Below are 14,087 nucleotides of genomic sequence, written 5' to 3'. Positions count from 1 at the left end.
AATGTTAATGAAACCGCACGGTCAATGGCGTAAATGTAAAAAAAAAAATACCAACGGACAGAATTGCTGATTTTTGTTCACTTAATGTAGCAGAAAAAAAAAGTAATCCAAAAAGTCCCCATCAAAATAAAAATGGTACTGATAAAAAATACAGAGCACAAAAAAATACAGCACAAAAAATTAGCCCCTATACAACCGCATATATGGGAAAAATAAGAAAGTTATAGGGGTCAGAAGATAACATTTCAAGCATACTGATTTTATAATTTTTTTTTTAAGTTATAAAGGGGAGATTTATCAGAACGTGCTGAGGAAAAATGGAGTAGTTGCCAATAGCAACCAATCAGATAGGTGTGTACCCCTATAGTGTGTCCTGGAGTCACTGTATGGTGAGTGGCAGTGCTGTGGCTCCAAGCCCGGCCAGTACTTTCTATAGCCCTCCGTATGTGTTCTGGTGTCACCTTCAAGTACATCAGTAACTAAAAAATTCTGATAATACAATTTTACAAAAACTATATTGAAAAAAAATGGGCTGGGCAATGCAGTTTCGGTTTTCGGCCAAGCACAGCCTAAATTTTGGGTTTCGGTTTTGGCCCAAAATTTCCCTTTCGGTGCATCCCAAGTTTTAAGGATTGGGCATATAGAATTTCAACTAGGTGAGTCTTTTGTTCTTGATGAGATTCCCCACTGCCAGAGGAGTCTGTACACATAAATGCTCATCTAAGCCAAGCGTTCATGTGAATTGGGGAGATAAGGAGAGAGAACTATCGACCATGTATGGCTACCTTAAGGCTATGTTCACACAGCGTAAAAGTTGCAGAGTGTCCATGTGCACAGTGCAGCAAAATCTCATTAAAATGAATGCGACTCCTGCAGGATTCCACATGGAAATTTCACAGTGAACATGGCCTAAGGTGCCCTATGTTAAAAGTGTATTGGCCAACTACAACGAAAGAAAATGTGTCCATTATTGGCCAAAAACTGATAAATGCATCAAATTCCTGAATATTACTCAATTGTCTGTCTTCTATCCAATGTCTATGGGCAGCGTTAGACAGACATCACTCCGGCAGCTCCTAGACGATAGCATTTCTGTTATCTAGGGGCTTTTTCAATGTATTGACATGTAACATAGGAATGAATGATTTATAATTATAGGTAGTTCTGAACACTAAGGACATGTCATCATATATACAATATTAGATTATTACCTGCTGATACTGATGGTCAGCGAACATGCCAGCAGTACATTTGCTACTTTTGCGCCATGCAAGTCATCCAGTACCATAAAAATATGCAGTTGTATAGTGTACTTTATCTCCATGCCATACTACAATTATTTTCTTTTTTTATACAAAGTTATTTCATGTGATACCATTGTAGGAACCATTTGGAGTATGTACAAAATAGTATTCACATAAGTAGCACGGTATATGGGCATGCACTAAGCCCCTTATCAGCAAGCACATCATTTATATACATCAAGTGGAAGAATTAGTATAAAGGTCGCATGATTTCACTGGGGAGAGGGGAGAGATACACATGACATAGCGATCAGGTGAATGCATGTTCAGATGACTGCTATCTCTCCCGGTGTCCCGATCCATCATACAAATAATGCTAGGCTCAACCAAGCTGTATAGAATGCAGAGATCGGGGGGTCTTGGGGGGGGCTTATCTCCCCAAGAACAAAAGGACTAGGCATCTTGAAATCCAACATGTCTGACCCTTCTCTGTTACCGAACATCTGCTGACAGTCTTGAGTCAGGAGACCCCCATACATATTAGATGGTTGACCATGACCTGCGAAAATATAAGGTTTAGCCAACTTTATGCTAATATATATGGTCAGCTTAAAATGTAATAGCAGACACAACCCATGGACCACAGGAAAAAAGCAGCCATGACGTATACAATCTTATACAGCCCCTGGTCCAAGAATTGTGCTACATTTTAAGCTACAAACCACTTCTAGCAACTTCCATTGGTCTAGATTGTCTAAAATTTGTGAAAATGTATCCCCTGTAAAAGGAAAAGAGTCACCCCTCGGCAATGCTGGCAGCACCACTGGCACCATCAAGTCTATGAATCAGGAATGGTTCAATATGTGTCGGTGTCGATGTGACCGACCACCCTCCATCTCCAGCCTTTATATTCAACCAATATAGAACCAACCAGATCTCAGAGCAGGTCTTCCAGATGTTTTGTTTTGCCTGTTGGGTTGAGAATACTGCTTAGGGCTTAGGCTAGGTTCACACTGCGGATCTCCGGGCAGAAAATTTCCGCCCAGAGATTCCGAGTGCGGCCAGGACCGACTAAATCAGTCGGTGCTGGGACCGTGTGGACACTGCAGCCTCCAATAGACTGCAATGTGTTCCGCGAGTATTTCTGCTTGAAGAATGAGCAACGCCATTTTTCAGGCGGAAATTTTCAAGTGGATTTTCCGTTCACAAATTCCGCTTCACAAATTCCGAAGTGTGAATTTGTGAACCGGAACCCATTCACTATACTATACATTTTAGTAAGCGGAATTTCTGCCTGCAATTTCAAAGTGGAATTGCAGGCAGAAATTCTGTAGTGTGAACCTAGCCTTAGGGTCTATTCACATGGCAGAATTTCCGCTAGTGGAATTCTGCCCAAAATTAAAGCCCATAGACTTCTATGGGATTCCGCACTCCCATTCACACTTCTGAATTTCCGCAAGCGGAAATTCAGAAGTGTGAATGGGAGTGCAGAATCCCATAGAAGTCTATGGGCTTAAATTTGAGGCGTAATTCCGCTAGTGGAAATTCTGCCATGTGAATAGACCCGTATGGAGGAACTGTAGGGTTCAGAGAGGTCTTCTATAAGATCAATACAAATTGTAAAATACTAATATTAGATGTGCTGCATGAAGCTACCTATTTATCTTTCAAGCCAAAATACACGGAACTCAGATGTCCGTAATGTGTTTCTTCTCTGTACAGCTCAACATCACCCACATCTCTTTTAATAGCTAATTACATATAAATATTACATTATAAATAATAAAATCTCTTTAACCTACATTACAGATAGTACAGACCCCCTGCCAGGAATCTAGAACAAAATAATTTAGTATGTGTTAGGAGCATTGATGGTTGTTGGGGATCGGGGAGAGATCATACTTTCTCGGACGCTGTGTCATTGTCACTGGAACTTAAAAACTGAAAGAAGAGCTGCAGTCCGTCTACAGGGTGCACTATAGGGACAGTCTGCATTTTGGGAAAACTTGGTGTAGCTAATTCCCATTTGGCAGTGCCCACAAGCTCTATGGCGAGAATCTTCATTATGATTTGTGCGAGTTCTTTGCCAATACAGCTACGAACGCCGCCTCCGAAGGGGATGTAATTGAACCTGCTGGCTTTTCCTTCATCTCTTTCTGTAAGGAACCGATCAGGGTCGAAAGAGTCAGCATTCTGATAAATGGCTGCAGTTTCATGGGTATCTCTTATACTGTACATGACACTCCAACCTTTCGGGATTTGGTAACCCTGCAAGAAAACAATGATTAGGATTATCCATAGAGTTAAAACAAACAAAAACATTGCATAAAATAAAAAATACAATAATTACAGAAAAAGTAACAATGTGTAAAACAAAATGTAATAAAATATATGTGTATTATGGCTGCCATTTATCATTGTAGGTGTAAGTGAAGCATTTATCATTGTAGGTGTAAGTGAAGCATTTATCATTGTAGGTGTAAGTGAAGCATTTATCATTGTAGGTGTAAGTGAAGCATTTTCCTACACTTTTCTTGTGTGTGCTGATAATGTGTAGGAGCACCAAATTAGGAGCATTTTCTGAAATTTCTCTCTTCACATACACCAAAAAGCTAAGCTAAGTCTGGGCTGGTGTCGTTTTACAGACTTTTCAGTGGCTTTGCGCCTTTTTTGATCTTTTTCACAAAAAAGGTGCAGTTCATAAAACCCTTCCGTGTCATGTGTATTGTCAAAATCAGTGGATTGCAACTCAAAATCAGCAGAAATGTGTAAGCCAAAAGGCGCAAATAAACCCACAAAAACCTACAAACAACTGTCTAAAGACTATGATAAATGTCGGCCTATATGCATTCTTACATTCTGTGTACAGTACAGTAGTCTTTCTGGTTGCAAGGAATTGACAATTCTCCTTGTAACCAAAAGGGGGCAATGAAGGAACACCCATGTGATGAAGACATTCCTTAAGATTCAGTGCAGCTGGATTCTTGGTTGTGCCACTGTATGTTTAGCAATTCCAAAAGTAATGGAAATGCCACATCATATGAGATAGGATGGTATAACGCAATGTTCCCCAAAATGAAGCTCTATAGCTCTTGTAAAACTACAACTCTTATTATGACCTGACAGCCTATGGTCTATGTAATTCTATGATGGGAGTTGTATTTTAATAACAGCTGGAGAGCCACATGTTGGGAAATACTGGTACAGTGATCCCTCAACTTACAATGGCCTCAACATACAATAGTTTCAACATACAATTGTCTTTTCTGGACCATCGTAAGTTGAAACCAGACTCAACATACAATGTATGGACAGTCCAGATCTGTGAAACGTGTCAATGGCTGGAAGAACCGACCAATCCAAATGGGCATTTCACTGGTAAAACCCCTGTATTACTGAAGCGTATGCACTGACTGGTGTCTGGTAGTGCCCCCTACAGTACAGGGAGGTATTACATGTTCTGTACTCTTTACCTGTACCAGGGATAGCTGCTCCTTTGGACACCAGGTGGGGGCGACTCCATTACTTTTTTAGGACACTGTGTACTGTACAGGACCCCGAAGAAGCTCCTGTCCTCTACATAGACCAGTGTTTCCCAAGCAGGGTGCCCCCAGCTGTTGCAAAACTGCAACTCCCAGCATGCCCGGACAGCCAAAGGCTGTCAGGGCATGCTGGGAGTTGTAGTTTTGCAACAGCTGGAGGCTCCATGCTTGAGAAACACTGACACAGACAGTGATTTACAGCCCCCAGCAGATCTTTCTTACTTTTATATGTAAGGATTTTCTTTATCTATATTAGTTAGCTACTTATTTTTCTTTAATCCTCACTTTTTCCTATTTTTGGATGACATTTTGGTGGCTTCAGAACCAATTTCCAGGTTTCCATAGAGTTCTGGTCTCAACATACAATGGTTTCAACATACAATGGTCGTCCCAGAACCAATTACTATTGTAACTTGAGGGACCATTGTATACAGCATGATATGTGGGGAGGGATAGAACAAGGTATTCTTCATATACTTTGTATATACATTTCTAGGGGATTTCCCATCTACATTTGTGAACAAAAAATCTGCAGGTGAATTCAGTAGCAGCAAAATGGGTGAGATTTTAAGAAATCTTGTCCACATACTACAGTTTTTCATGTGTAAATTGAACTTTGAGCTGCACTAAAATCTGCTGCCTGCCAATAGAAAAGACTAAGGGGAAGATTTATCAAAACCTGTCCAGAGGATAAGTTGCCCATAGCAACCAATCAGATCGCTTCTTTCATTTTGCAGAGGCCTTGTTAAAAATGAAAGAAGCGATCTGATTGGTTGCTATGGGCAACTCAGCAAATTTTTGTTTTGATAAATCTCCCCCTAAGGCTGGGTTCACACTACGGAATCTCCGTGCAGAATTTCTGCCGGAGATCGAGCCAGCGGCACTAGGACCTCGCGGACTGCATTGCCGTCCACATAGACGGCAATGCATTTCTGGATGGATCTTTTGGGAAATCTGCTCAGAAATGCAGTGCCATCTATGGGGACGGCAATGCAGTCCGCGTGGTCCTAGTGCCGCCGGCTCGATCTCCCGCAGAAATTCTGCCCAGATATTCTGCAGTGTGAACCTAGCCTAAGGGTCTATTCACACAGCAGAATTTCCGCTAGCTGAATTCCGCAAGGGAAATTCAGAAGTGTGAATGGAAGTGCGGAATCCAATTCACAACCAATCAGATCGCAACCAATCAGATTGTTTCTTTTATTTTCAAAAATGAAAGAAGCAATCTGATTAGTTGCTATGGGCAACTCAGCAACTTTTCTTCTAGACAGGTTTTGATAAATCTCCCCCTTAATCCACAACCAGGCGATTCTGCTGTGGATAACCTGCCGACCTTCAAGTCCAGAAAAAGAAAATGACATGAAGTGTAATATTCCACCCACTATAAGCTCCTGTGGCTAGTCCTCCATGGTCTCTGTACACCTGACCCCTCGCAATGATGTATGGTCAGATGTGACCACTGCAGACAATCTCAGGCTGTACCGGAGACCAGCGGGGGGGGGGGGATCAGGAAAGCTACAGGAAGCTTTTTTTTTTTTACAACAACAAAATCTGTACCAAAATCAGCATGATTTGGGGCAAATGTTCTCCTGAATTATAAGTTTGATTTGATTTCAATGATCTGCAATAAATCCAACTTGTGTGAACCAAACCCTTAAAAGGGGTATTCCGGAGGAGAAACATTTTTTCAAATCAAAAAGTTTTGTAAATTAAAGGAGTAGTCCAGTGGTGACCCAGTGGTGAACAACTTATCCCCTATCCTAAGGATAGGGGATAAGTTTGAGATCGCAGGGGGTCCGACCGCTGGGGCCCCCTGCGATCTCCTGTACGGAGCCCCGACAGCCCGCGGGAAGGGGGCGTGTCGACCTCCGCACAAAGCGGCTGCCGACACGCCCCTTAAAATACAACTCTATGGCAGAGCCAAAGCGCTACCTTCGGCAATCTCCGGCTGTTCCATAGAGATGTATTGTGTCGGCCGCCGCTTCGTGCGGAGGTCAACACCCGCTATCTGGCCGGAGAGCCTGGCCCCCGTACAGAGAGATCGCAGGAGGCCCCAGCGGTCGGACCCCCCGCGATCTCAAACTTATCCCCTATCCTTAGGATAGGGGATAAGTCGTTCACCACTGGACTACCCCTTTAAGTATATTTAAAAAGCTTAATCCTTCCAGTTCTTATGAGCTGCTGTATGCTCCACAGGAAGTTGTGTAGTTCTTTCCATTCTGACCACAGTGCTCTCTGCTGATTACGTCAGTCTGTGTCAAGAACTGTTCAGAGTAGAAGCAAATCCCCATAGCAAACCTCTCCTGCAAAGGACAGTTCCTGACATGGACAGAGGTGGCAGCAGAGAGCACTGTGATCAGACTGGAAAGAATTACACAACTTTCTCTGTAGTATACAGCAGCTGATAAGCACTGGAAGGATTAAGATTTTTAAACAGAAGTAATTTATAACTTTCTGGCACCAGTTGATTTGAAAACTTTTTTTTCCCTCCAGAGTACCCCGTTAAGGATTTGTCACAGATACATTGAAGTTATTTAAGAGGATCAGTACAACTTCCTTAGTTGACTGGCAGGGACTTCAGCTCTATAATACTGGTGACAGTCCAGGGGCAAAGAAGGTCTGGGCGAGTTCTTTTTTTAGTTACTAACCACCATCCTGACCAGATTTAGGTGGCCATACACATAAGATAGCTGTCAAGTCAATACTATTTCAGCTGATAGCTATCTCCCCCAATCAAACACATCCATCCATTCTCTGATCCCAAGATGTTGGGGGAGAGTTGGAAAGCCCCCATGCATATTAAATGATCAACCAGTGATCCCACCAAATTTGGCATGTTCGGTCAACAAACAGTATGCTTAATATATACGGCTAGTTTAAACAGGTTTTCTGGACATTTTGCTGGATTGCCCATCCTAAGGATAGGCCACCAATATCTGATCGTTTTGGTTCCAACACCCAACTCCCCTGTTATTTAAATGTCTCCCAGGACCACAGCACCTGCATACAAAGATACGAAAGGAGACAGCTCCATACATTGTGTAGTGGCCATGCTGGGTTACTGCAGCTCAATGTCGGCTTATGCTTCTCTGTGTATGCAAGCACCGCAGCTTTGGCAAACAGACGCACCACCGACCAGAAATTAATAGCATATCTGGATATTTGAGATATTTAACATTTTTTTACTTAGTTTGAGCTCATAATAAACTGTGATATTAAGCAAACTGCTCCTATATGGGCTATAATATGAAAGTGTCTATAGGAACCTTAAAGGGGTTCTCTGCCCCTAGACATCTTATCCCCTATCCAAAGGTCCCGCTGCTGGGGACACCCCGCAATCTCTATGCTGCACCCGGCGTTCGTTTAGAGTGCCACTTGCAGCGCTGGAGGCTCATGACGTCACAGCCTCGCCCCACTCGTGACGTCACGGCCCCGCCCCCTCAATGCAAGTCTATGGGGCGTGACGGCCGTCATCCCATAGACTTGCATTAAGGGGGCATGGGTGTGACGTCACGAGCGGGGCTTGACGTCACAAGCTTCCCCCACCCCCACATCGCCAGTCATCTGGCACGGAGCAAAGTTCGTGCACCAGATGTCTGGGGTGCTGCAGCCAAGATCACATGGGTCTACAGCGGTGGGCCCCCCGCGATCAGACATCTTGTCCCCTATCCAAAGGATAAGATGTCTAGGGGCAGAATGCACTTTAACACAGGAATCAGCTTATATGTTTATAGAGCACCAGTTCCCGCTCTTACATAACCATACTGAATATCTGTTTCATACAAACATGCCACATACAATACAAGGCGCTGATCATCCACATAGAGGACCTGCTTGTGCTTAAACGGGTACTCCACTGCCCTAGCGTTTGGAACATTTTGTGTGGTGCTCGTGATGTCACGGCTACGCCCCCTCAATGCAAGTCTATGGGAGGGGGCGTGGCGAATGCCACGCCCCCTCCCATAGACTTGCATTGAGGGGGCGTGCCATGTTGTCACGACCCCTGCAGCCCGTACCGAGCGTTCAGAACAAAATGTTCCGAACGCTGTGGCACTGGAGTACCCCTTTAATTTCCCCTGAGGTGTACCCTGGAAAGTACAAGTGCACACTCACATCCAGCTCGAAGGTCTGCAGAGCCGTCCTGTAGCCTCCAGAGACCGGTGGGAGCAGCCTCAGAACTTCCTTCACTACACAGTCCAGATAGTGAAGCCCCTTCAACTTCTCCAAGTTCAGGTTCAGCTGACATCTACATTCACAGGCCCAGCCCTCATCTTCTCCTTCTGGACACTCGGTAGAACCCAACTGGTTACAGTCCGGCTTGTATAGTTCATTGTTGCAGTGATGATCCCATCGCAAGCCATTTTGGGACCTTCTTCTTAGAATGTGTTCTCTCTCGTTCCTGTCTGCTAAGATGAGTTTTGTCTGCTCCCATATCTGTTTCACGTGTCCTTCTGAGCCCAGGAGGGCAGACGAATGGCAGCCTGCGATCACACATTGCTCTTCAGCGCCATTGTTGTTGGGGTTGTCTGAAGAATGGAGACATTGGCATTGCTTTATTAACCCGTGTGATGCCAGTTCCTGTCTGAGTTTGTTTATGGTAGATGGGTGTTTAAGTAGGAGAAGTATGAGTGAGGTGCTGGCACTAGCCGTGGTGAAGAAGGCAGCAAACATAAGCTCTATGGCTGATTCCTGGGTAGAGATAAGAACAACTTATATCATCCTAGGCATTGATAACCATAAAACTCATAATAATAGGTAGATATTTATAACAGTAATACAGTCTGGACTAAATAGCAACCACTACTTGGCAGGAGATTGATCATTATGTGCCATGGTCAGTGGTAAACAATACTGTTGTAGGACAGACAATCACGGTCCGAATGACATGAAAGTAGGGAGCCATGTGTTACTTGTGTCGGGCATTTGAGGATACAACTATAGAATAAGTACAAGAGAGTAATTATAGAGGGTGACATTACTGTGTGCGCTATCTTTTAGGCTTATTACCTCTGTATGGTGATATCATTGTGTGTATTATCCCTGTACTGTGACATAACTGTGTGTATTTTTCCTGTACTGTTACATTACTGTGTGTATTATCCCTGTACTGTGACATCACTGTGTATATTATCCCTGTACTGTGACATCACTGTGTATATTATCCCTGTACTGTGACACCACTGTGTGTATTATCCCTGTACTGTGACATCACTGTGTTTATTATCCCTGTACTGTGACATCACTGTGTTTATTATTCCTGTACTGTGACATCACTGTGTGTATTATCCCGTACTGTGACACCACTGTGTGTATTATCCCTGTACTGTGACACCACTGTGTGTATTATCCCTGTACTGTGACATCACTGTGTATATTATTCCTTTACTGTGACATCACTGTGTTTATTATCCCTGTACTGTGACATCACTGTGTTTATTATCCCTGTACTGTGACATCACTGTGTATTATCCCTGTACTGTGACATCACTGTTTGTATTATCCCTGTACTGTGACAACACTGTGTATATTATCCCTGTATTGTGACATCACTGTGTATATTATCCCTGTATTGTGACATCACTGTGTGTATTTTTCCTATACGGTGACATAACTGTGCATTATACCTGTACTGTGACATCACTGTGTGTATTATCCCGTACTGTGACACCACTGCGTGTATTATCCCTGTACTGTGACACCACTGTGTGTATTATCCATGTACTGTGAATTCACTGTGTGTATTATGTCTGTATGGTGACATCACTGTGTTTATTATCCTGTACTATGACATCACTGTGTTTATTATCCTGTACTATAACATCACTATGTGTATTATCTCTGTACTGTGACATCACTGTGTGTATTATCCCTGTACTGTGACATCACTGTGTGTATTATCCCTGTACTGTGACATCACTGTGTGTATTATTCCTGTACTGTGACATCACTGTGTGTATTATTCCTGTACTGTGACATCACTGTGTGTATTATCCCTTTACTGTGACATCACTGTGTGTATTATTCCTGTACCGTGACATCACTGTGTGTATTATCCCTGTACTGTGACATCACTGTGTGTATTATCCCTTTACTGTGACATCACTGTGTGTATTATCCCTGTACTGTGACATCACTGGGTGTATTATCCATGTACTGTGACACCACTGTGTTTATTATTCGTGTACTGTGACATCACTGTGTATTATCCCTGTACTGTGACATCACTGTGTATTATCCCTATACTGTGACATCACTGTTTGTATTATCCCTGTACTGTGACATCACTGTGTATTATCCCTGTACTGTGACATCACTGTGTATATTATCCCTGTATTGTGACATCACTATGTATATTATCCCTGTACTGTGACATCACTGTGTATTATCCCTGTACTGTGACATCACTGTGTATATTATCCCTGTATTGTGACATCACTATGTATATTATCCCTGTACTGTGACAACACTGTGTATTATCCTGTACTGTGACATCACTGTGTTTATTATCCCTTTACTGTGACATCACTGTGTGTATTATTCCTGTACTGTGACATAACTGTGTATTATGCCTATACTGTGACATCACTGTTTGTATTATCCCTGTACTGTGACATCACTGTGTTTATTCTCCCTGTACTGTGACATCACTGTGTTTACTATCCCTGTACAGTCACATCACTGTGTGTATTATTTCTATACTGTGACATCACTGTGTGTATTATCCCTGTACTGTGACACCACTGTGTTTATTATCCCTGTACTGTGACATCACTGTGGGTATTATCCCTGTACTGTGACATCACTGTGGGTATAATTTCTGTACTGTGACATCACTGTGTATTATGCCTGTACAGTGACATCACTGTGTTTATTATCCCTGTACTGTGACATTACTGTATTTACTATCCCTGTACTGGGACATCACTGTGTGTATTATCCATGTACTGTGACATCACCATGCTTGTTATCCTTATACTGTGACATCACTGTGTATATTATCCATGAACTGTGACATCACTGTGTGTATTATTCCTGTACTGTGACATCACTGTGTATTATCCCTGTACTGTCATATCACTTTGTATATGATCCCTGTACTGTGACATCACTGTGTGTATTATTCCTGTACTGTGACATCACTGTGTATTATCCCTGTACTGTGGCACCACTGTTTTTAGTATCCCTGTACTGTGACATCACTTTGTTTATTATCCCTGTACTATGACATCACTGTGTGTATTATCCCTGTACTGTGACACCACTGTGTGTATTATCCCTTTAATGTGACATCACTGTGTGTATTATCCTGTACTGGGACAGTACTGTGTGTATTATTCCTGTATTGTGACATCACTGTTTGTATTATCCCTGTACAGTCACATCACTGTGTGTATTATTCCTATACTGTGACATCACTGTGAGTATTATCCCTGTACTGTGACACCACTGTGTTTATTATCCATGTACTGTGACATCAGTGTGGGTATTATCCCTGTACTGTGACCACACTGTGTGTATAATTCCTGTACTGTGACATCACTGTGTATTATGCCTGTACTGTGACATCACTGTGTTTATTATCCCTGTACTGTGACATCACTGTATTTACTATCCCTGTACTGTGACATCACTGTGTGTATTATCCCTGTACCGTGACATCACTGTATTTACTATCCCTGTACTGTGACATCACTGTGTGTATTATCCCTGTACCGTGACATCACTGTGTTTACTATCCCTGTACAGTCACATCACTGTGTGTATTATTCCTATACTGTGACATCACTGTGTGTATTATCCCTGTACTGTGACATCACTGTGGGTATTATCCCGGTACTGTGACCACACTGTGTGTATAATTCCTGTACTGTGATGTCACTGTGTATTATGCCTGTACCGTGACATCACTGTGTTTATTATCCCTGTACTGTGACATAACTGTGTTTATTATCCCTGTACTGTGACATCACTGTGTATATTATCCCTGTACTTTGACATCACTGTGTATATTATCATGTACTGTGACATCACTGTGTATATTATTCCTGTACTGTGACATCACTGTGTGTATTATTCCTATACTGTGACATCACTGTGTGTATTATTCCTGTACTGTGACACCACTGTGTTTATTATCCCTGTACTATGACATCACTGTGTGTGTTATTCCTCTACTGTGACATCACTGTGTATTATCCCTGTACTGTGACATCACTGTGTTTATTATCCCTGTACTATGACATCACTCTGTGTATTATTCCTGTACTGTGACATAACTGTGTATTATGCCTATACCGTGACATCACTGTGTGTATTATCCCTGTACTGTGGCATCACTGTGTGTATTATCCCTGTACTGTGACATCACTGTGTGTATTATCCCTGTACTGTGACATCACTGTGTGTATCATCCTGTGTGTATTATACTGTGTGACAGGATCAGACACCCCTGAAAACGAGACTGTTGTCATGATACATGTAGTGGAGGCTATGCTAATGTGCTTTTAAAGTCAGCAATACAGCCACTAAATAGTGGGAAACAGGGAATTTACATGCTCTCTGGTGAGAGCATACATATAAATAATAGTGTGGCGATTTTCTGCTGGTATTTTTAACTATTAGGTTTTCATGAGTCTCATTTACAAACACTATAATAAAAGTTAAGTTTTAAAGGGAGGGTGTTTCATATGGGGTATTGCACCTCCACCCGGAGTCACTCCTAGGTGTAGGGTTTGGTTATATGGTATATATTAACCCCTACACCATCCTTGGGCTGTTTGTTAGTGCTGTATCCTGCACTGTGACACAACTGTGTGTATTATCCCTGTACTGTGACATCACTGTATTTACTATCCCTGTACTGTGACGTCACTGTGTGTATTATTCCTATACTGTGACATCACTGTGTGTATTATCCCTGTACTGTGACATCACTGTGTATATTATCCATGTTTTGTGACATCACCATGCTTGTTATCCTTATACTGTGACATAACTGTGTGTATTATTCCTGTACTGTGACATCACCGTGTATTATCCCTGTACTGTGACATCACTTTGTATATGATCCCTGTACTGTGACATCACTGTGTATTATCCCTGTACTGTGGCACCACTGTTTTAGTATCCCTGTACTGTGACATCACTTTGTTTATTATCCCTGTACTATGACATCACTGTGTGTATTATCCCTGTACTGTGACACCACTGTGTGTATTATCCCTGTAATGTGACATCACTGTGTGTATTATCCTGTACTGTGACAGTACTGTGTGTATTATTCCTGTATTGTGACATCACTGTT

General features: G+C 42.4%; 1 protein-coding gene across 1 annotated transcript in view; it reads right to left on the bottom strand.

The window, feature by feature from the left end:
- Window positions 1-2,709: 2,709 nt before the first annotated feature.
- LOC130281801 (cytochrome P450 26C1) overlaps window positions 2,710-14,087 on the bottom strand; it is a 30,361-nt gene continuing 18,983 nt past the window's right edge. The window contains exons 6-7 of the mRNA XM_056529429.1: window positions 8,897-9,472; window positions 2,710-3,512 (exon numbers count right to left, since the gene is read on the bottom strand). Coding sequence (XP_056385404.1) covers window positions 3,141-3,512; window positions 8,897-9,472 — 948 coding nt within the window. The 3' untranslated portion in view covers window positions 2,710-3,140. The remainder of the gene's footprint in view (window positions 3,513-8,896; window positions 9,473-14,087) is intronic.

The sequence above is a fragment of the Hyla sarda genome, chromosome 7 (genome assembly GCF_029499605.1).
Source record: "Hyla sarda isolate aHylSar1 chromosome 7, aHylSar1.hap1, whole genome shotgun sequence".
NCBI classification, from domain to species: Eukaryota; Metazoa; Chordata; class Amphibia; order Anura; family Hylidae; genus Hyla; species Hyla sarda.
Note: the sequence above shows the minus strand (reverse complement) of the source record. Positions and strands in the feature narration are given on the sequence as shown.